Source organism: Coloeus monedula (assembly GCF_965178545.1).
Source record: "Coloeus monedula genome assembly, chromosome: 3".
NCBI lineage: Eukaryota > Metazoa > Chordata > Aves > Passeriformes > Corvidae > Coloeus > Coloeus monedula.
Window position 1 is genome coordinate 102,158,196 of NC_138783.1, and position 24,690 is coordinate 102,182,885.

The window sequence follows — 24,690 nt, forward strand, 5'->3', positions numbered from 1 at the left end:
TTCTTATTATGTCCAAAACCAAGCTGACAGCAGCAGCCAAGAAGGAGTGGGCACTATTATTGCACATTTTTTCCCTGTCTATCTCCCGTTCTCCTCCTGATGTGTCTGACAGTGATACAGATATGCATTTTTTGCAAAATCCCATTTGTAGTATGGCGGTGATACAGAGTCTCCTCAGGAAAATTCTTGTGGGTTTTGGCAGTTCTGTGGAGCACGCAGCAATGTGGATCCACATTGATCTGAACTCTAAAACATGGAGTTACAGATCTGATAGATCTGAACTCTAAAACATGGGTTAAGGTTTCATTCAGAGCTCTGCCACTGGCCCCTCCAGAAAACCTGGGCAGAAAACCTGCTTACCATATACACACACCTTAATTTCCCTATTTGTAAAATGGAGCTAAGAATATTTCCCTACATTGCACATACTCGTTGAGAAACAGGTGGATTAGCTTCTTTAAGACTCTTCATTAAGATCTTTCAGAAGAAAGAGGCAGAGAAATACTCCTTTTTTGAAATACTTGTAACCTGAAATACTCCTTAGTCTTTGAGTCTCATTAGATGCAATCTATTCTCTGCTAACTTGTGATGTTCCATGTAAAATATTTCTCTAATTTTTTTTTGTTTGTTTATTTTGTATCTCCACCATAATTGCAAGTGATTAAATGTCAGTTAAAGTGAGAAACATGTACAGGGTTCACCAGCCAGGCAAGGCTGGTGAACCCTGTACTTCCCCACAGCTCTAAATAATGATGGAGCAAGTGCAAGTGAAATTTCTGACGTCTATTAATAAGTTACCAAATTGAAAAATAGCTCTTAAATATAATATGAAGTGTGTCTCTTTGTATTTCTAGCCATGTTTGACTCTCCTCAGAAACTTGATAGTGAGGTTAGAGTTATTAAGAGGGAGGATTTTTCAAAAGATTCATTTATTTATACTGAACATGAATACTGGGTAACACAGGAATACAATCCAGGCTTCTGTACAGGACCAGCAGATCTTTTGATCTAATAGGAGTCAAATCTGTGTAATATGTGCTGAGTCATAATGGAAATGAAGGTTGTAATGACCACATGGATATAAATGATGTAGGTGTGCAGTCCTACATTTAAGTTAGTAGCAGGAACAGACCCATGTTGTAAGAATATTTAGTGCTGGAAAGAAACCTGGTGGTGAGCTATTACTACCTTAGACTTACCAGTAATGCAAATGCCTAAAGAATGGTTCAAGAAAGACACATGTTCATTTCCAATTATGCAGATAGAATTCCTGGCTCAGGCAGATCATTAAAATCTCCTGAAAAAGTTATAGTTTGACCCTGAGCTTCATGACTTAAAATTCTGACCAATGTGTTTTCTGAGCTTCCTTAGAACTTTCAGAGAGAGAGAGAGACCGGGGGTGGGTTGGGGGGTAACATGACTCACTTCAAAGCTTTGTTCTTCTCCAGCTACTTACGGAACTGACAGGGGGAAAGCTATATAGGTTGTTATTTATATATAGGCTGTTTTCTTCTCTTGCGTAGGCAGACTCGGTTTTGCAGCTTCTTTTAAGTTACACGAGTCAGCTGAGCATGCCAGAATTGCCTGAGAGTCAGAAAAGCTGTTCCATTTTTCCCTTCCTCTCCCACCTCTGACATGAGCTGTGCCCAGCCTGGGGAACCTGGGCTTGTGCAGTGGCTGTGCCAGGTGTCCCCACGATTGGAGGGACAGCAGAAAGCAGCCTCTGGAGCACCAGGTCTGTGACTTTGTAAGAGGAACAGTCCCACACCAGGGCTTTGAAGTGGATGTCTTCATCTTCTTCTCACAATGAGATGCCACAAGAGATTAAAAGTTTTAGCTGAACTTAAAAATTACCCATGTTTCATCAGACCATGAATCAAACAAGAAAAGTTTGTTGTTTTTTTTTTTTAATGAACAGAAGTCAGAGCAACTAGATAAGACTAAGCAGGAGTGCAAAAGTTCATGCACAGCCCTCCTCCCACCTAGTGTGTCCTCAGCTACAGCCATTCCCATGATTTTAAGTGGCAGAAAACTCAGTTTGGTCCCCCCTGAGCTTTCAGGAAATTGTTTTGTTTATCATCTCTGAGAGTTTCTCAGTACAGTTTCTCCAGATCCCATATCATTTAAGCTTTTGAACCTTCTCTGTCTGAGCAGGATTAGCAGTTCCCCAAGGATGCAGAAGTCTCTCCTCCTTGTAGGTGGTTCAACTTCACCTATTTACTGTTTTACTGACACAGTATGTGACACAAATTAGGAACACACACACAAACACGCACACCAAGAGAAGTAAAAGGACTATACCATTGATTATAATGCCATTCTTGTGAAAAGGATGTAACCCAACAAATCATATGCAAGACCCTTTCAAATAAAGTTGCAAATAGAAAAAAGAAAATCAGAAATTGTCTGGTGCTTACTTCCTGCAGAGATGAGCAATCTTCAGTGTGAATCTTCACGGAGCAGTGGTGATATCCTCAGTAGCTCCCTCCAGGACTGTTATCTCCTCCTGGTTGTCTCCAGCCTTTCCATAAGGTGAACATTCAGCTGTCAGTATCATGAAGTCATGCTGGCAGCAAGATTTTGCTTGCCACAGGACAACAGAGTTCAACAAGCCTGGAGCATGTGGTATCAGGCTGACATGAAAACCATTCTCTTTACTTGTGCTGCAGTGCTTTGAACCTTGAGGGCCATCCAGCAGTCTGTCTGAGAGGTGCCTGTGCTGTCCTTCAAAGAGCTCTCCATCTGTACTCCAGGCTTCTTCTGTCACTGGTACTGAGTGTTGTGGGCACTGCTGGTGCTTCGTGGTGTGTGGCTCCTTGGAGAGTCTCTGGGTACCTTAAGTACAGCTGCAGACTGTACAGAGCAAATACAGCCACTGTGGCTTTAGAAAAGGGATGGGGAAAAAAGAGCAGTTTATAGGAGTAAACATTGGTCTTCAGGCTAAGCAATCAAATAAACTTCAGAAAACAATTTTCCTGTTATGAAAGTCCTGTACTTAGGCTCAAAATTAAGTTGAGAAGGGAATATAGATGTGCTCCATACATGACACTGCATGGCTAAAAGGCTTCTGCACAAACATCTTTCAGTGGGAAGCAGTGGTGTTCTTAGTTATTGCTTTGATTATATATTTGCACTAAGTTCCCAACTATTGTGACTGAAAATGATTTCACTCAGCCTGAGTGAAATGTGTGATGACACTGTTTTGAACAAAGCTCTTGGTATAAGAGTCCTGGAGACAATTTAACCTTACAGAACTCAGGAAGTTCTTAGATTTATAGCTCAGGTGAAAATGAAATCATGTGAAAAACATGATAGCTGCAAACAAAACCTTAGTACAAGGCTCTGCTTGGAAGCAAAGGTTCAGGATTTGGGACAACCAATCTTTACTCTAAATCAACAGAATTTTCTTTTTGTCTTTTGAATCGCCAGGGATACAGTTGTGCAGCAGCCCATCACCAAGTTATTACAATAATCAAAATCTACATCAGAAAATGAACATGAAAGGTGACTCTGTCTCTTCTGTGCTTGAGTAGCCTTGTGAGTCCTTGCAGGTGTTCCTGGTGGCTCCACACTAACACAAAAGGGAGCCTACAATGATGTGTTCCTCTGCAGGTTTTTCCTGCTTTTTTTTGTTCCAGGGCTGGTCTTCCACAAAGGGATTGAAAGCATAATTTACCTAACAATGTCAATTGGTCAGATATCTCTGTCTGGAAAGGACAGGTAGATCTTGATTAGGAAGTACTACAGAAAAGAGGACAAAAAAATCATTACATTTCAAAAAATGTGACTAGGAAAAACAAGGAAGGAGGTACATGCCAGTAGTTTCAAACTGTGCAGGTCTGTTTCTATCACAAAGCCTGGTGCTCCAGGAGCCCTCAGGCCCAGGAGTTTTCTTCAAAAGAGGTTGTGCAGGTTGATGGTCTGTAGTTGGTTAGTGGGATCCACAGAGTGGGTCAGGCAGATCCTTGGTTGGAAGAGTCCCTGGGAAAGTATGGATCACTTGGCTTTCTCCACCATCCCAATGAGGTGAAAAACAGAGGTCTGGGCATACAACCTGTGTTTCACCACAGGCAGTGTTGATCCCAGGTCCTGAGCCTACAGGCTTAAGCTAATTTGGGTGTGATAGGTACATTTACATTAATGTGGCAGCTCTGATCCCTTTAGAATATGGGAACTGATTCAGTTAAATTAAAAAAAGAAATCTTTGTGTGAATCTTGCTAAATGCTGCTCTTCATTCCCCTTTATTTGAATTCCATTTCCTTTCCTCTAACCTGCCCTCCTTATCCCGTTTTCTTTCTTTCTGTTTATTAATATTCAGACCATCAATTTCTTTCAATGTACATTTTCACCTTTGCCATATTCTATTATTCCCATTGTACATCCTCTTTCAATTCTGCATTTCCTTAAGTGCTTTACTGTACATGAAATGTGACTCACTCACACTTAAAATTGGAAATGGACCATATTATCCTGCCAGAGCCTATGTTTTATTTGATATCAGCTCAGCTTCAAGATCTGTTTTTACAGATGTTTTTATTTTTCATCTTAAAACATTTTTTTCAAAGATAGAGAAGAAATAGAAAATAATAAGATAGAAATTTCATGGACTGTATATACAGATCTATTTATTATACCTTTATTGTCAGTTACAAATTGCTTAAATGATCCACATAAAAAGCATTTTTTTCCCCTTCCAGTTTAATCAGATGAAAGAAACGATTCAGAATCCAGAGCCAGAAGATATGCTAAGATAAGAATGATAAGTGGCTCAGGAATAGTAAGTAACTGATCAAGTAATAGTCGAAGAAGAAGGATATAGAGTTACTGAGTAATGTAATGACCCATGCCATTCTCAGTTTTTTTTAGTCTAATCTTATATTTATTATTGATAAGGCAATTTTCTCTGACCAAAGGATTACTTTGATCTACCCATCTCTAATCTAGAGAGACTGGCAGTCATAAAAATAAACAAATGCATTTTCCCACCAGATTGCATTGCTGAAAGTCCTAGGAAATCCAGAATTTAGGAGTACAATCTTAGAGAAGAATTGGAAAATTAACTCTCTATTCACAAACAGCAGAGAACAAAAGTGGAAGAAAAAAGCTATATTACCCTAGGCACCCTTTTCTAATTTTAGATTTTTGTTTGGTTCAGTGAATTGGATCACTTTTAGTGGTTCACTTAGTTGTGACTACAATAGGAAATACAGCATAGAGAATGTGTTGTGGAATGTTCTGAGGTCACCTGAGATTTAACACAATTTTACGCTATCCAACAGAGAAATAATACCAGAATATGTATATATTAGTGCACATGTTCTTGGTATTCATCACAGTAGCTATGCTGACATATGCCACTTCTGTGACCCTTACCTGCTTTACTTGGAAGGAAGAGATTTGTTTCTGTTGCTGCAAAAATGAAATCCTGACTTATTATTTGATAACAGTCATGCACAGAGTCAGTTAACTCTTCAAAGGTCAGTGAATAATGCAATTTGGTGCAATTCTTCCTAACTGGATGGCAAAGGCAATAACTGAACCTGCATGGCTGTGGCTGAGCTGAACGAATATTACTTTTCACCTGAGGCAGTTAAAGAACTTTTGGATCTACAAACAAAAAGTTTTCTAAAGCTGAGTTAACAAAAGAAAAAAAAATTCAGAAAAGCATAATCACAGCAGAGAAGCTGTCCTTACAGAAGTAGGCACTCTGGCTGTGTTCAGATACATACCACACTGAATCTTAAATATAACTGCTTCTTTGGTCAGTATCAGCATTTGACTCTCTTTATGAATTTAATGACATTGTTCAAAGACTCTGCCAGTGGTTCTTGCTAGCAACCATGCAATCTTTCTCATTTTTTTCTCCTAAGTGATTGTTTTTATCCAAGCTCTTATCCACTCAAAAATTTACCACTTAGAGTCCAAGTATTCAAGAGAGCATCTAATAACATTAAAGAAATATTATCTGTTGATTTCACTGGGAAGGAAGAGCCAAAATCTTCTCATTGTAAATGAGACACAAGACTGACTTGTCATCTGTCTGCAAGGGCTGACAGGATATGTTTTTATCCGTGTCTTAATGCGGCCACATATAATTCTCAATTTGCACTGAGCTCAGCTTATATGTGGGGGTGTTTCTGTGTGATAAATGTCTTCCAATTACTTAGCAATAAGAAGCTGCTTCCTTGTAGCAGAGGCATCAATCCTTATTTGTCACCTTTGTAAACTGATCACCATGGCTTCACCGATCTGTTGATTACTTTCTTTGGTTCATGCACAAGAAACATGACAAATATTGGTGTTATTTATGTTCTTTCTGCCAATGTGAACTTGCTTTGTTTGCAATCCAAATGGAGGGCACTGAGATATGCTCAGATGGTGGGGCTGTCATAACCTATGGGGGCTTTGTGAGCACAGAGTCCTAAGGTTTTTGTGGGGCAGGAATATTTCTTCTCCCTTTGACTGTAGAAAGCTTTATTGGAAGTCTGGTTGGTTTTCAAGGGGAAAAAAAAGAAAAATACTTAATCAAATGGTTGTAAGTGCTTATTCAAGACCGATTTCTTGAAAACAGAAGAAGACAAAACATACAAAGTGAGACCAAGGAAAAGAGCAAACATGTGCAGAATACAAATGGTGAGAAGCTGATGTTTGGTGTTGCAGGTTTATTGCTGGGACAGGTCAAGCACAGACTGTGGGTCTTACTGGCTTCTCTGAAGTCTGACCAAACAATACTGCCTCTGCCCATGACATTGGGTGGGGTGAGGTGCCTCTTGGTGTCTGACACTACTGTAGAGCACATACTTACTGGCCAGCTAAGCCAGAATCTTTTCACCAAGAGGGCAGAGAGAGGCATCCAGGCTGAAGAGTTGCAAGAACCACAAATTCCTATTTGCACATAGTGGGAAGGATGTGGCTGAGCTGGGGGGAGTGGTGGTGTCCCCATCCTATTCTTCCCCAGTGTTTTTCAGGATCAGGGCAATGAGAAAAGTCAGCAGTGCTCTGGTGCATGCCAAAGTACTAATAAATAATGAGCAGAGGAAATTGCATTTTTTCCCTCTCATTTTTTATAGTTTAAATCTGTTTCCACAGGGGGCTAAGGCTCTGTTCAATCTTAGTTGTACTCTACCATTATTTACAAGGCATGAACTCAGCACACTTCTCGGGTGGGGTCACCAGAATCTCCAGTTTCCAAATAATTTAGCATTTCACTTCTATACTTTCTTGTTAACTATTTCTGCAGTGGTCTGAGCTAGCCTTGAACTCCTGACATATGAGACATTTCCATTTTATTGTCATTTTAGAGAGAAGTGTTACAACATGCATTTGACTATCAATGTGCAAAAGTGGGCTTTTGACCGTGGTTACAATTTCAATTAGTGTTACTTGATGCTCAGTGGCAAAGATCAGCCTGTCCCTGCATCATTAATGTATAAGAAAATCTCACAGTTTGCTCCCAAGCTGAGCACCAGCCCCATTATCAGTCCAAATCACAAGCCTTTGTTTTCTCAGCTGTAACGTGCTCGGTTAGAAAAACTGCCTTAAGCTATCACTCAGACTTCTTTTTCTTTGTCTGCAAAATAATCATACTATTTTTAGGGAAGTTGAGGGCTTTTGAATCACAGCACCACAAAATGGGTAAGATTGGAAGGGACCACATGGGGTCATCTGGTCCAAGCTCCCTGCTCAAGCAGGATGAAGTGCTACGTCTTGTCTTAAATTTACTGTACAGAAAGAATGAATTGTCAGGAATGGGAAATACAAGGCAACTACAACATTTGATTGCACAAAATGACACATGATGAGTGTGTCAATACTTCATATGGCCTCGGAAAAAAACCCCAAGCAGTATTGGCTTCACCAATCTGCTAACTGATTTTGTATTCATGGTATTACATTTTTCAAAGGTAAAAATACCCCATTTGAGAAGAAAGATCAAAATGTGTCAATGACACTACCCATGTTAGAAAGAAATATTTTATTGCTTTTCTAAAGTGGCTTTACTTTATCTGGAAGACAAGTTTACTCCTTTTTTTGGTGATGTTTCATGTAGAATATAGTTAGATGATATAAAGAAATGGCAGTCTCTGGTTGCAGTTATTGCTCTGTCCTCCCTTATTTACATCCAGCAGGATGTACTGTAACACAGTCCTGTGTCACCTGTTAGCCATGTCCTGCAGAGTGTTGGATAATTCCTGCAGTTTCTTGGGGGCCAGCCCCACTCTGAAGTTGGGGAGCATCTTGCTTTCTCTCTTCAGTGGGAGTTGGATGGAACTGGCACAGAGATATCTGTGACATCTCACAAACCAGGTCTGTATTTTTGGCATCTTGGCCTGGTTAGGACAACAAAGATAGCTATTAGCCCTACTAGTGAATTTTGTTACATGCCTGTGATCACCTCTTCTGGCCCCTGCCTGGGGGGCTCTCTGAACATCTTTGGAAATACCTTAACTCACTGATCTTCTTCAAAGACTTGAAGAAAATTTCCCTTTATCTTTGAAGGGAAAACAAACCATAAATGTTTCTCTTACATTTCCTGGCTTGAATGCAGTCAGCATTTATTTCTGCATCAGCAGTGAGTGGGAGGTTTAGCATCTCATGACTTGGCAGAACCAGCAATAGAAATAGAGCAAAAAATTTTGGATGAATAGTTTATTCACTAAAAAAAGGCAATTTTGGGTGGCTGGAACAACTTGTGAATCCCTGCTGAGTTAGGTGAATACTTTCATATGGAATCTGAATAATAGAGGGAGGATAGGAAATTTTTTTACCCTGTTTAAATTAATTATTTCTTGCTTGTTTCTTGTTTTGTTTTGAAAATTTCCCACTTTTCATTTAAAGTAACTTTTGTTTCAGTTTTGATTTAAAATGATACTTTGTTCTATTTCCACCTTTCCAATCTGAAAAATTCTCTGAAACCTTTTTTCCCCAAGAGTTTATTTTAATGCATTGGAGAAGTTAATTTCAAATTGTAAGATTTCATGGTAGCTGAAAATTTTATTCTTTCAAAAAACCTTGCCTAGAATATGGTATTGTGTAAAAACAGAGGTTTGGGGCTTCATATAATGAGTAAAAGATATTTTTTCATAAGATTCCACCTACCAAAATAAGTGGATATATGTCTTTTAACAAAAACTGAGTCCTTTTTGGTTCATATTGAAGTTACTTTCACAATGCAGAACCCTGGGAGAGGATGGATGTGTCTTTATTTCCATTTTACACTTGTTTGACAGACTCAGAGAGTTAAAGCAGTTGTCCGGATTCTCATGGGACTGGCATTGTAGCAAAAACAGAGCTCACATTTGGGTTGATTCACAAATGTCAACAAATGGCAACTGCTGAGCTGCAGGACCCATGACCATGTTTTCCCCTGGATTGTCTCCACAAAAGCATTCTTCATTCTAGTGGTGACACACAGCAATGTGCTGAAAGGGGTCCAAGAGTTGTGGGAGAGTCAGGGTGATAAAATAAAAAGAGCTTGAGAGGTAGAAGGTTTAATCCCTGCAAGTCCTTCATGAACAGTGTAATTCTTCTTGTACTTTCATTTCCAGGAACTTCACTGGGATCATTGATGCTACAGCACTGCTGTACAGAGAACAAACTGGTCTTTTTTATATAGTGGGTATGGCCAAATAACAAATGAGGAAAATCATGAAGGGAAAGAAGCAGCTTTGTCAGATTTACTATGCTTAGCCTTACAATACTTGGCTCCTGATGCAGACAACTCTAATTCTGAAAAAGTTCTCTCATTAGCCGGCCCTAAAACATTTACAAAGCATCTGAATAATTGATATAATTTATGGTTTTATTGGTGGGAGCCATTAAATCCCTTCTTCCCAAACAGCATTAGGGAGGAAGCTTGGCAACATGCAGTAAAAAATGGAGCAGCTATTTAAAGAAAGAAAAGGACAAGAAAATCTTATTGAGCTTTCTGAACATGATAATGCTGAAGAAGGCAGAGTTTTCAAATATCCACTTCTATAAGTATTTTATAGTAAATGGAGCCAGTATGCTGTCAGTGTTACAGGCTTTTCAGAGGAAGTTTTACAAGGCCTCCCTTTGAAAAAAAACCTACCTAATTATTCATTTTATACATGCAAGCTTAATAATGTCAACTTGGAATTTGTATTGTTGCTGGATTCTGTGCTGCAAGTGAAATTATGGGACAGGTGTCAAATGCTCAGGTAACAGTCTCTATTACATAAGGCTTATGTGGGGTCTTTTCTGTTGTTCTGCTCTGCTCTGATTAGGATTACATCAAGGTACTGGCTAGCAGAGATAATTCATAGGCTTTATCTAGCCAAAGTTGGTGTATATCAAGCATACATGTATACCTGAAATAGCCTTCCAGAACTCCAGTCTTGGTCAAAAAGGTGAGAGTGGCATTTTTAGGGTACTTTTTATTTGACTATAGTGCAGATATCTACATTCCACTTAGAAGAATTTTGTCCTAAAATTTCTTGTTTCTTAGCATTAATTGAAAAAAAAATCCCCACATGCACATAGTGCTTTTTAAGTTAGGTGAGAAAAAACCTCCATCAAAAAATCAGTCTGCACAGTCCTACATGTACCCAGTAGTGACCATGGAGCATGAAGCATGGACATGGTAGTTAGGGAAGCTGGAGATACAGTACTGTTTGATGAGTCCTTACCAAGGCAGATGCTATAAGCCTTTAAGTTGAACAAATATATGAGTTTTCATGCTATACTATGATCTGGGGAAAAAATTCCTAGCTGATACCATTGTTTTTGAGTTTGATGGAAGAACCTCCCTGAGCAATGGATGTGTTTATGCTATCATGATTTACTCAGTTTTGCAGACTCCAGCTTCTGTTAGCATGTCAGAAGATTCCATATGTTTTCAGGCTTTTAGCAGCACAATTCTGTACATATGGGAGATTCATAGGTAAACTAAATTGATTTGAAAACAAAGGTGTCATCTTTTACTCATTGAAAGATGTTACCATTTATTTACTTTTAATATGGTGCTGGAAGCAATTCCTTTCTGTTTTCTCATTTAAAGCTGTGCCACGGTGTGGCACTGGCCAAACAATAGAACAAGCTACGTATCTGCCAAGTATATCATGATTCTCTGATTCCAGCCCAGCAGGCTGGAGTTGAAACAATCCAGCTGGCTCAGCAGCTATATGGATGCCATTTATGGCAGCACAGTGTAAGTGGCAGGATGGCTAACTCAGGGCTTCCTTTATCATTTTGCCTTCCCTGCTTTAAGCCCACCAGGACAGGATTTGCACAGTCAGAAGTGCTGATTCTTCTGACTTCAGCTCCCTGCATTGTGCTGTCTCTGGCAGCACAGTCCAGCTGTTTATGCATGTCTAATACATCTCCTAAGGACATTTGTAAAGGAAAACAAGCTGGCCCTTCAAGGAAAGCAACAAACAATCTAAACTCAGCTGCATTTTATACAAATTACAGTGAATTGATTCCTACTGCGCCTCAGCCTGTGGCACAGAATGTCTGGGACATTGTTGAGTTTTCTCTGGGTTTCACAGCTGCTCAGTAAAGATGTAACTTGTACAATTTTTTGTGTGTGGGAGAGTGAACTACTTACCTGCTGTGTATCTAATTGAAAGGCACAGATTCATGGTGCCACCTCAGCCTGCTGCATGTCAGCCTATGCGAGCTGTATGCTGGGCATTGCCATGTGGAGCTGCACTATTGCTACTGAAAGGCACTGATGCAGGCTGAATAACAGTGCTTGGCTCCTCCAAAATGTCCTTCTCAGCATTCAGGATCTGCAGGGTGAAGCTCTGTATCCTTTCTGTTGTGTTTTAAAACCAGTTCCTCTGCTCATATTGCTTGCTGAAGCATGTAGTGCAGTATATTCCATTTGACATTAACAGAAGATGTTCTATGGACTTTGAAAAATGATGCTATTCAAGCACGTGGCAAATACAAGCAAAACCCACTGATAGAGGTGTGATTCCTTCCATCATGAAATGGTTGTCTAGCCAGAAGAGCGAGGTCATTTTGAATAGTGTATGCAAAGGGTAGAGGTGCAGTTTTCCAATGTGGAGATTTGGTCTCCTGAATATGAGTATTAGGAACACAACAAATCCTTTTCTGCAGCCTTTTCAGACCACTATGTGTTTTGACTGCATTGACATGTTTGGCCTGCAGGGTATTATTCAAATGCTTATAATATTTCAAGGTTCAGGTACAATCCATTTTGCTTATCTTGATTCATCTGTGTGGGGGTGCCGTGGGTCTCTGCCGAACTGAGGTGACCTTGAGTATCTGAGATATCTGTAGAGGACTGGTTAATATGAGATACTGAAGGTCTGTGCTCTGCTGCATTTGCAAATGGGCACTAGGTACCGAATGTGTCAGTTTGTGATGCTGTTATTTAGACAACTGAGTAAAGCCCTGGGTGCCTCTGCTTACAGAGGTGTTCTAAGCTCCTCCTCACAGACATGAAGAAGAAGAAACTCTATTTGGGTGTTATTAATCTCATTGTAGAGAAGACATGCAAAACTGTTCACATGCATTGCATCCTAGATATGCCCATTCTTCTTCATTCCTTCATTTATTTATGTCAAAGTAGTTTATGCAACTAGCTCACATGTACTTCGTAGACATTAAGTCAGATCATTGTAATTCCACTCAGGAGGTAATACCAACAACAGAGACAACCTGCTGTTGCCTAATCATAAGATTTCTGCCTAAAAACTGCAAGACTACAAAGAAAGGCAGAGACCAAACACACCTGTGGAGAATGTACCTTTGATGTACATAGTATGTAGCTCATTAATTGGCTACTGTTTGGCCCAGGGTAATACGATAGAAGTCTTGTAACATTGCAGTGCTGTAATATATCTGATTTTATTGTGGACCAGTCAATTCAAATCAGAATAGATTTTTACTAGAACAGAGGCAGCTGGTATTTGGGTATTTTTAGTAGATAATATCTATGAAGATTTATTTTTCTTATAGAGATGTTGGATAAAGGTCAAGCAGCTAGGACTGAATATTTAATTGGTAAAGTGGTATCAGCCCATACAATAGAATACCCTGAGTTTACTTTGAGGTTGTGGGTACCAAATATAGCTAATTAAACAATATGGTAATTGGTTAATAAAAAATTAAAAAGGTGAAACCTATAAACTTTCTACAATTGTTTTTCAACAGGTATTTTATCACACCTTGTATTTGTATTCTTTTTTCCAAACTTTGGTTGGGACTAAAAGAACATTTGTATTTTGTTAGAGTAATCCTGATCTTTCCCTAAAGGCAGTAGCTCATTTGTGCATTCCTTGTGGACATTAGTTTTCATTAATAGTTAAATTATGTATTTGTTATCAGCCAATAAATTAACAAATCAAAACACAGAACAAGAAAAACACCACCTCATGGAACTCATGCTGTGCAAAAATGTGTTTGTTTTTTTGCATCGATATCTTCAGCTAATGAAGTAGTTTGAGATATAACATGCTGTGTCCTATTTCTTTCTAGGTCTCCTATGTAAAAGCTATTGACATTTGGATGGCAGTGTGTCTTCTGTTTGTCTTTGCTGCTTTGCTGGAATATGCAGCAGTCAACTTTGTATCACGGCAGCACAAAGAATTTCTGAGGCTTCGAAGAAGACAAAGAAGACAAAACAAGGTACAACTGCTCTTTACCTGGGGTGACTGGGTCTGCCCTGACAGCCCTGCTCATGTGCAGTTGATTACTTGCCTCATTTCTTCTTGCCCTTGCAGGAGAGTCTCATTCTAAAGTTTCCTTTTGAGTGATTTGCTCCTTGATAAAGATCTGATAATTGGCTGCTGGGTTTATTTGCAGTTCATGAAGTTATTGAACATCAGTAATTGGTCACCAATTCCAAGAATTTTCTTCTCTTTGTGCAATTGCTGATGCAGCTGGACCTCTACAAATACTGTGCTGCTATGTGGAACCACCAGTGGATAAGGAACTGTTGGGTGCAATGACATAGAAAGAGGAACAGTATTATCCAGACGTGCTGTCATCAGAACATGCCTGTCTTTTCTAGTGCTGCCTCAGCTAGCTATGCTAACATGGGAGATTCCCTAGGATAGCCAATTGCAATATTTGGCAGTTCTGCCCTCGCTTTTAGACCACCAGCAACTGGTGTCTTTCCCAGCTGAAACCAGGAAACACAGCCATTTTAAAAAAGGAAAAGGATTAGGAGGGTTTCCTCTCTGGAATCTATCATTTCGCAGATTGCCACTGATGTAAACTTCAAAATTTTAGCAAAAGATGTATCTGTGAGTGTCATTTTCACATAATTTTATGCCAGTGACTGAAATGTAGAAGAGGGGATTGCTTGTAACCTAGATGTCAGTCTAGAAATAATTTTAAGAAGTCTGTCCGTCTGTCCATCTCTCCTGGATTTTTTTTTTTTCAGTTAATGGGAAGACAAGAGTAGATATTAAATTGAGTTTTAGTCCAGTCATGATCATTCCCACATCTAGGGAATGTGGGAACTGTAAACTGTACATATACATTTGCTAGGTGAAGTAAATATTTGCTTGAGCTGCACGAGTGCTTCAAGCTACAAATAATGGTTTCCTTTACAAGAGGGATGACAACACTGGCACAGGGCATTTGTGTTTTGACAGGTCTGTCTAATAAATGTTCTGTAGCTAATGTAATATTTGATGGATGCTCTGGGAAGCAATCCAGTGCTGTTCTCTAGTTTGATATTATTATCAGATGAATTGAGATTCCAATGAAGATTAGATTACAGGAGAAAGGAGAGATGCCTGCCTGTTTACAGGCACACAGACCACATGCACTGTCACTGGAAGCCTTTGTTTTCAAACCCAGCATGGCAGCAGCAGAAGCTTCTGTATGGCATCTGTAATTTCATTTTTGGATGCAAGGTCTTTTTTAGAGGTGAACAAGTAGGTAAGAAGCCATCCTTGGTAAGTAACAGTATCTAGTGACATTACTCAAGCTTATGAGATTTTGGTCCATGGAAGTGGTCCTTAATCTTCTTCGAAAACTATTATTTTGGTGGCTATTAAAAGAAAGTTATTTAAAACCAAATCATCAGAAGACTTGTGCTTATCCTAAGCCAGGTGGTGCATGGATTCTTTGCAAAATAGGTAACGACCTAATTAAATACAAGGAAATATGCAGCCAAGTAAGAGACACTTGTCCATTTGCATAGGGTTGCTTTTTCCCTATGAATCTGGTTGCATGAATTTCAAAATAGGGAGCAATGTTACTAAGGCAGTTTCTTTAGGAGGTATTTTCTGCATCTCTACTTGATTTTGTCTCTCACGATTTTCTCAGTTTATTTTGCCTTGGAAGTGATTCTCACTGTTTTGCATGATGGTCTTCTCTAACCAAGCCATTCTTCTCTTTGCCTGTTGTGTGTGTGTGTGTGTGTCGTCACGTTGCTGCTGTGGTATTCCCATTCTTGCTGCTGCTATCTATGCTGACACTCTGGGGACAGGCACAGACTATGACTGTTGGGAATGAGAGCGTTGAGTCCATGCGGCGCATGAATGGCTTGCGGAGCAAAGAGTCATCAGCTTACGGGACAGTGAATCAGATCGGCAATTCAAGTTTGAGGGTAAAACTGTAGTGAGAAAGAGAAAGCAAGAGAGTTTTAGTATGTGCAACGATGTCATAAATCAGCAAAATGGATCATTTTGATGGCATCACTAGCAGTCTCTTGCATTTTCTTTGCTAAATGCCCCCACAAAATACACAGTACTGTCCCCAGCATGAACAGCAGTTTCATGTACGTTCTTATGGCCCATCCTTATTCTTGCTTTTTTGCTGTGGCTGGGCTATGCCGCCTCTATTCCAAACCTCTTAAGGGAAGTGCATGGATATTCAATAGCTTGGTCCTGTGTAAAGATAGAGTGAATGGGGTGGGGGGACAGGGCCATAGGAAACACCTTGAGACAGTAAATCCCACATTGTGTCATCTTTCAGATGAGCGTATTCCAACAGAATTTGGTATGTATAAAAAAAAAGCATTTTTATTGGTGTGGTATTTATTCCTGAACTGTCAACCTGCAGCCCTCCTCATCATGATGTCCTGAACCCTGCTTAGTGGAGTATGAATAGCTATGAATGAAAAAAGTATTTCATTGGTTTCTTTTTATTTGCTTGGAGACGAGCCATGAGGCTGAAATCTTTTACACAGTGTAACATGTAGCAGATCAGAAGCAATAAGATAGCAGCTGATAGATCCAGATTACGGGTGAGCTGTGGAGGTAATAAAATCAATGATGGAGAAAAAAAACGAGCTTAGCGTGCAGGTCGTCGCTTGCTACTAGTGGCTGAGGAATGAAATGTGTTCATTTAAATAAAATGGGACTGGGATTTTAATCTTTCACGACTTCATTTCCCAGAACAAAAACATTGTCTGAGTCACTTTTGAGCTGTAAAGGGCCTCTAACTTTGATCAAGCTCTGTAAAGTCATGTGATTACAAGATGCAGATGATTTCAGTGAATTTTATACATTGTAAAGGGAATTAGTAGCTTCCAAAATCAAAGCAAAACCCACAGTTCATCTTACACAGCAAAATTAATATAGAGTGTTCACAATACAATAAATCATTCACAGTCAGAGCTACAATAGCAAGCAGTAGAAGAGAGCCTTAATTTCTGGGTACTTTCTATTGTAGAAATAATCATATTTGCACATATACCAAACTGAATATAAAAAGAAAAAAATCAGGGTCTCTCTAGGAGATATGACCAGTATTAGTATGCTGCCACAGAAAAGCTGATGCCATAAAACTACAAAAGCAGTCAAAGTAAGTACTCAGTGCTGCATGTCTCACCAGTCACAAAGTGCTGGTAGTCCAGCTAAAGTTTGTGTAAGTTGTGGTTATTCTCTCCTTTAGGGAAGCTTGCAGAAACCTCTCTTTTCCTTTTGAATATTGTGTATTACACAGACACCAGGGCAGTACACAGAGGGGCCATGTCGCTGCAGTGCTTTTGCTGCAGAGCCCTAAGAGCTGGAGCTGCTCCGGCATTGTTTTCCCCTGGAGAACTCCCATCACATAAGTGACGCACACTTGAGAGGTCAACAGAGGAGATGTAGCAAGGCAGAGGTTTCTGGAGCAATGCTGCCATGGTTGCAACTTGGTCCTCTTCTGCTCAAGAGAAGGATGTTTATGTGCAGAAGAGAACATAGGAATAGAGGCTGTGGTGCCACAAAGAGCCTCACAAGCAGGGAACTTGACTTGCTGAGGTATTACTCACTGAATCAAAGCTTATGTTGAATGCACATGTAAGTCACAGTCAAGAGAAGACAGTGTAAGGGTCTGGTTGAATATCTATACTGCATCACTTAGTGCTAATCTAGGGAGAGAAAAAAGGTGCTAAATCACACCTGGCCATGATTCCTGGATTTGCAAGTTGATTTACAAAACAAGAAAATACCTGCTCTCAGTTTTGTAAGCCTGCATCTCTGGCACTGCTTTTGTTATTGCTTTTGCTGGGTTTGTTCTTCTTAGGGCTGCAACCCTCAGACCATTGCATGAAAGCAGATATCTTAAGAGACCATCAAATCTCTTAAGTCAAAGATCAAATTCTTAATGTTTTTCTAGGAAAAGTCTGGGTTGTATTGTGAAACATCCAGAAATTGTAGTGCAGATGAACCATTTGAAAAGATTTCTATACCTTTTGGCATCTTCTACACAGACTAAATCCCTATATCCTCAGGTTATTCACCCTGTCTGTCTTCCCCATGCAGTTTTTCTTGGAGGAAGCATTCAAAGTTTGTCCTAAAGGTTCATGTAGTCTTTCTGTTCAAGTTAAATACACCCATCAGTAGCCATACTTGATTGCTGAAAGAAATGGTTGCCTATTTCTTGTATATCATGATACACAGAGAGATTACAGGCTGCAGAAGCCATGAGTCTAACGGTACTGAGGATGTAGTGAAGTTTCGTTATATTAAAATCTGAATTTTCATGGTGCCAGATCACTTGGAAGAAATTAACTTCTTTTTAAAATACGATTTTTAATAACCAAATGTGATTTCTTAGTTTTCAAAATGATGGGCTTCCAGGGAAGCAGAACTGTTTACACAGTTCAATCATTCCTTTTTGAAAACAGTAATTATTATATTATATGATCAGTAATCAAAATAAGTTGCAGTACACTAGTATTCATATCGTCATCTCAAAGATGACTTCCTAAATTATATGTGTGCTGGTTACCACTGTGACCAAGACTGGGGGTTAAGTTGGGACTGTTAGTGTTAAAAGCAATACTTTATATCTTGAATGAAAAATTGTGCAGCTGGAATATGTGACAGATATAATCCCATGTGCAGGGAACACAGAGCAATACAAACAACAATGCTGCAGCCAAGGGGGTTCACATGCATGCAGATTAGCAAAGGGAGGCACAAATGGTGTTTTCAAATGAAAGAGCTGGGAGTGGGACTAAGTGATTACAGAAGCAAAGGGTAACTCCTCTAAGCAAAGCTAGAAGCACCTGGTCGAATGTTGCAGAGAATTGTTGGCCTTTGGATGGAGCTGCCAGTGGTGAAGCAAGTACCACAAATGCGCAAACAACGTTACTGAGATAATACAGTATTTCTATCTTTCAAAAGGAGAAGAGGTATGCATTGAGTAGCACCAGCTTTAACAGGCCGTCTCTATCATTTTAATCATACTGAAATCCCTCCGTCAGATCCCTCAAATAATTTTCTAAGATTTTCTAGAGTTGCCCATTGAAAAAAAATCAGTGCCTCTAGCATGACTTTGCCTTTAAAGCACTTGGCACTACTGTCCCTGGTGGGAATGTTTGCCTGCTATCGTCCGTGTGCGCATCATTCGGTGGGAGGATGTGTACGCTCCGCGTTATGTAAGGTGCCGCATCATGTGAATAATGGAAGTGCTCAAGGAAAGCCCTTTTGCCTAGCTATTTTTGGAACTCACTGAGCGAGCTCAAACACGAGTTTCATTGTGAAAAACAGGAATCCGAGTCTGAATGGCTTTTTCTCTCTCTCTCTTGTCTTGCTTACTTAACAGATTAAAGAGCATGTAGCTTCTGCTGTAGATAAGCACCCTAAAGATACTGTGGTTACTTTTATTTCTCCAGGGCAATTGCATTAGCACTTTAATGTAACTGTGCAGAAAAAAGCCAATAGGAGATAAATACACTAAAACAATCATTTAGCTTGAAGTTATAGTCCCACATACAACTGAAATGAATATTTAGCTGTAGTTAAAAAATAGACACAATTCATTGCATCATGTTGCCATGTCACTTTGTGGCTTCATCTGAATGTCCTTGTCTGTCTTTTTATTGTGAGCATGAATAGGCTACGAATGGCCCTAGTTAATATCAGTATAAATATGTGTATTTTTTATAAAATGGACATACCACATTTACTTTAAACATTTAAACAAAAGCATCATCTCAAATTTGAAAATTATCATTATATAAATCCTTAGTCTATCTCTAGGCACAAGTCTAGAGACAGGAGTACCCAAAGAAAGAGCAACCTGTAGGAAGAAAAGCAGTTCAGCCATGGGGGTGGTATCCAAGCAATGGATCAAAAAATTCTAATAAGAGTAGTCTGACCAGATGGAGCAACTAATCTTACTGGAAATGTAGATTTTTCAATGAAAAGCAAACACAGACAGAGAAACAGGGGAAGAGAAAAAAAGGGTTTTCTAGTGTTCTGTTTACAAGTGTAATTGAAAGTGAAATGAAAGCTTTTCCCTCCCTTATTGGAGGAGGGAAGGTTAAAAATTCTAAACAAATATCTGTATTTTATGTGATTTACTGCCTCAGACACAAAAAGATGATGGACTATGTGGGGTGGATTTTTCATCCTAAACCAAGAAACAGAAGAGAAAAAGGGTAGTTTCATTTCAAGGGAGAGAATTCTGAAAGCCAAATAAATACCTTTAAACATTCTGTAATAAAAGGCAGACTAATTTGTGGAACATGTCACATGAGTTCCTGAGGAAGACCTCCACCTATCAAGTCCCAGATATCTAAACAATAATTGAAGTGGGTAGAGTGCCAGTGCACAAGCTGGAGTAATGGAATCCAGGTACCAGAGTAGTAGAAAAACCAGGAGAGCAAAATCAGGAGAAAAAAATTGGAATTTCTGGGGGAAAAAAACCCTGAAGAAACAGCATCAAACCAAACCAAAAAGAAACCACAACAAACAAACAAACAAAAGAAACACACAGAAACTGATGATAGGGAAACCATGCCCAGTCTAGAAAGGGTGGAAACTGAAGAAGTGGATAACTGGTGGGGAGTAGGTAAGGCTGCAGAATGATGACTCTTTATACCCACTGAACTGATCAGTGGTACAACAATGAGTACTCTGTGGGACAGAGGACAGATATTCAAACTGTAGGGACCAGGCATGGCACCAAAGCAGCAAGCAGGACATGTTACAGTACAATGACTCATGTTGGCCAGCTTACAAATACTTAAGCAAATTATTCCTCAAGGTTAAATAAGATAGGAACAGGACATAAACTACAGAACAGTACTATTACAGTATTTCCAGTCTGGGGTGATGAAATGACTGTGTGCTGTGTCACCTGGGACAGGTAGACTGGAAAAGTCAGATGGAGTACTGGATAAAGTTTTTTCTTGTTTGCTCAGTAGTGGAACTTTGCTTTAGAAACTCTGAGTCCTCTCTTGTACCTACCCAGCATGCCATGGCTAAATGGATCAGCCCTGAACTGACAAGCCTTAGGGACTGAAGTTTGCACTTCACTCGAGTGAGTTTGTCCTGGTAGTTACTCATGAACAGCAGGAGACACGCCAAAAAGGAACGCTGCAGTTTTCCAGCTCATGAAAGGTACTCTCCAGCTGGGTGCAAATGCCTTATTTCTTATTATACCTAGGGGAGAGTGCAAACTGAAAATAGGGCAGAGGAAGCTAGAAAGAGACAGGATATGGTGTTCTTATTTTTGCAGCTTTAAAGCAACAAGAAGTAGCTTTTCAAGAACGATCTGCCACAGGCACCAGCTTTTGTTTTCCAGATAATTTTAGAAAATGGTGATTCTTTCATTGGATGTGTTCTGGCCCACCTCATTTAATGGAAAAAAAAAACCCAAAACAGTGAAAAAACTGTCAAATATGTGTTAATGATAAAAAAAATAAAGAAAGTAGACTTCAGAAGGAGTATGTTTAACCTAAGTCGCCCCTACCCAAGACTCTAGAAAGAGAGTGAAAAGCCATCATAGTCCCAAGATACAGGCTTAGGCAGCACAAGAGACGACTTTGCCCCAAATTGGTTCCTACGTTCTTTCATTGTAGGTAGCTCACCTTTACTCTTTCCGTGCCCAGAGTCAGGACCTAGGCCTTGATCTCAGGCTGCTGTGATGGCCAAGTCCTCTTTCCAATGAAGGAAGTGAAGACACCAGCAGGAGAACAGTTTCTGATCCATCGTTGCTGGGGGTCTGTCGTGATGCTTCATATCAATTCTAGTTCTGTCCTGAGCCTCATTTTCAACAGCAAAGTATTTCAGTGTTATTAAATATAAATTAGTATTTCTACAAGAGAGTGAAGGGGTCGAGCAGTTAGAGTCAAGCATAATGCAGGCTGAGAATGCCAGCACTCTGTATCTGTGTATTCCTACCCTCACTAGCAGCCGTGCTCACCCTGTGGATCTCCAGAGCATACTACACCAGTTGTATCAAATTACATGGTAAATTGGTGAGATGGGCAAGTGTTCAGTAGGATCCATGAAATGCATATTTACATCTGACCCAATTAATCCCGTTCTCCACAGGGGATAGAAGCTGCTATTTGAATGTAATTAATTGTGAAGCATTCTGTAATGATGTTGTCCAAATGACATTGTTCGAAACCAAATTGTATTAACTAGACTGCTGAAAGCTCATTCTCTCCTAAGCCTGAAAAACTTCATGGGTTCCAGTAAAATCCAGTTTTACAGTACTTTTAAAAAAGTTATGTTGAAGCCATTTATTTCTCCATCTTTTTTTTTCCTGAGGGAAAGCAGCCTTGTTTACAGTCATTCATGTTCAAGTTGACAGCTTTTCTGATGGCAAACTGATCACTCAGAGCCTGATTCTGACACATGTGGCTTGATTTAACGATCAGATGTGTTTATTTCTCGTGATCCACTGCTGGAGAAAGATGATATTTACTGTAATACAATAATTTATAGTGGGGTATTTCTCTTGCGGCCTGATACTTTAATTCTTTTGATTATTTGTTTGTGTTTGGGGGTTTTTTTTGGTATTTTTTATGGGTTTTGGTTTTTTTGTTTGTTTTATTTTGGGGGGGGGCAGGGGGATAACACTAATCTTGCACTCCGTGTTACTGGGAGTAGATGGATAGGTGAGGAAGGAGATTTTCTTTTCTACAACATGAGGAGGGGGCTAGGGCTATGCCTTGAAACCCTACATATTCCAAGCACTTGTTGCTGACTTGTTGCTGTTATCCCCAGAGAACAGCGAAATCACCACATGAATCCAGGCCAGATGACATGGCCGAAGTGACCTCGTTTGATCACCCATACCTTTTATAGCATGGTTCACAAAAGAGGAATTACATGATTGGCCTATTGGCCCACCACCTCTGAAGGTGATAAGTTGAGCAGTAAGACACTCATTTCCAAATATTATTCTCACAAGACTGAAAACAATTCCACTGTTCTCACAACAACCTGCAGGTGCAGAAATGGTTTACATCTCTCAAACTGTTGTCCATCCAGTTTGCATGAGAACGAAAGCTTTCACAGAGAAGCTGTGGGAAGCTGGATTTCTCTAACTGCTTTCTTATGAGAAAGAAAAATTTCACAGGAAAATTCCTCTGCTAGCCCTTGCTAGCATCCACACTGACTCTTGCCAGAGTCCTCACAAAGACTTATTTAAAGTTGGGAGCACCTGAAAACTCCATGCCAAGCCCAACCATAAGTCACTAAGAATTTACCCGCTTCCACTCTCTGTGATTAGACTCTCTCAATGGCATCTCAGAGCTGTCCTAATAGCTCTTCCCACACTGTACATCTTTGCTAGAGCTGGATCAATGTCAAGAAGGACTTACTATTGAAAAGCTCCATTTTCCAGTGGCTGGTTGAATATATCTGGCATACTGAGTATGTCAGAGTGTTTTTAGCTCCCAGAGAAGCAGATTGGAAAGGTCAGAAAAGGCTGCAGTGTTTGCAAATACACATGAAGTGCCAGAAGTCCAGAATCCTACCTGTGAATTTCTGCATCGATCCTGTAGCTTCTCTCTGGCAAGGACATAGCTCTTGAAGTAATTTAATTTCTGACTTGTATATGTAATTTTTCATACAGTTACTGTGTGTGTGTTTGTACATACAAATAATCTACCTGCCTAAGTGCAAGTTTTTTACCAAGGGTCCAAGGTTTTATTTTCTCTGCAATAACATGACAAGACTCTTAGGAGACATGACACCCTTGTTTTCATGCTTCACCTCACTCTCTTCAAGTGGTTCTCCATGTAGTTTTCCAATATAACCCTTTCTGCTAGTCATGTGGAAGTGCTCTGCCTGACTCATTAATTTTTCTGTTAAGCCTTCCCAAGCCTGCTGGTGGTAGAGACTTGCTTTCAGGTTCTCTGTAATCTTCATCTGTCAGAAGAGAAACTACTTTAGAATAGAGATCACAAACTTTGTTTGTTAGAGATTATCTGAGTTGTACAAATGTGAGATCTTGCACACCATTCTAGTAAAGAAAGTTGCACATTTCCTCTTCAGGGTGTAAAGTCTTACAGGCATCTACAAGTAGCAGCCTTGGCACTCTCTAGCACAAACTTTCCATGAAATTTATCTATCTGTTGTCTGTTAGCTTATGCCAGCTTTCTTTTTGACTTCTGCAGTGGGGACAGACACCAAGTCTACTCATTTGCCCCATCAGCAGAATTTTCATCTTCCAGGCTTTTTTTCTGTGCTGATCCTCACAGGCAACAGAAATTCTAGCAAGTCTGATCAAGTGTGATGCCACTACAGGCTGGTGAGATAGAGAGAACTTGTGCATCACAGGATGCTCTTTTACAGTCCTTCATATCTTCTGTCTGGAAGAACTTCAAGGTCCTAATGCTCTTTTTTCACCATGACATACCTAGTTAGATGAATTAAGGTGTATTTGTCTGGTGCAAGTGTTTCACTGCGTGTCCAGAATGGGTGCATATACACCAGTGAGTTCATAATCAAGTCTTCTGAAAATCGCTATTTGCTCTTGTTCAGTAATATTCCTGCCCTACTAATAGACTATATATGTTTTACTTATAACTTTCCAGTGACTCTTGCAGAAGACAATGGCCTTTCTTTCAAGATTTGCAAGCTCTTGCCCCATCCTTTCCAGAGGAACAGTGGCAAATTATGCAGCTATTTGACTGCAATTTCCTTGTTTGACCATAATGTCAGCTAATCTTCCATCAGACAGGTCCCTCTTGGGGTACGGACAAACACCTCCAAGGCATTTGTTTTGGAACACATACCTGTATGTGTGTGTGTGTCCAAGACAAAAAAGCAGAGGAGGCATAACTCATTTTAGATATTATTTTTCCTACACTAGCTTTACATTGCATTTTCCCATAGAGGTCTCTGGATTTCTTTTGTGTCTGTCTACATAGTAATTGCCAGTTTCCCCATATATTGGCATATTCTGCCATGCCTCGGCTTCAGCTTTCCTGAATTTGTTAATTCTAGCTCTCCTTTTGAGCATCTTACATTTGGGTATCATGCTTCTCACTCCAGGTAGCC

The 24,690-nt window shown here is 39.8% G+C and overlaps 1 protein-coding gene across 2 annotated transcripts in view; it reads left to right on the top strand.

Moving 5' to 3' along the window:
* GLRA2 (glycine receptor alpha 2) overlaps positions 1–24,690 on the top strand; it is a gene marked incomplete at both ends in the record, with an annotated part of 121,329 nt that overhangs the window by 80,237 nt on the left and 16,402 nt on the right. For both annotated transcript variants that reach the window (XM_082277533.1, XM_082277532.1), the window contains one exon: positions 13,472–13,621. In XM_082277533.1, the coding sequence (XP_082133659.1) occupies positions 13,472–13,621 (150 nt within the window). The remainder of the gene's footprint in view (positions 1–13,471; positions 13,622–24,690) is intronic.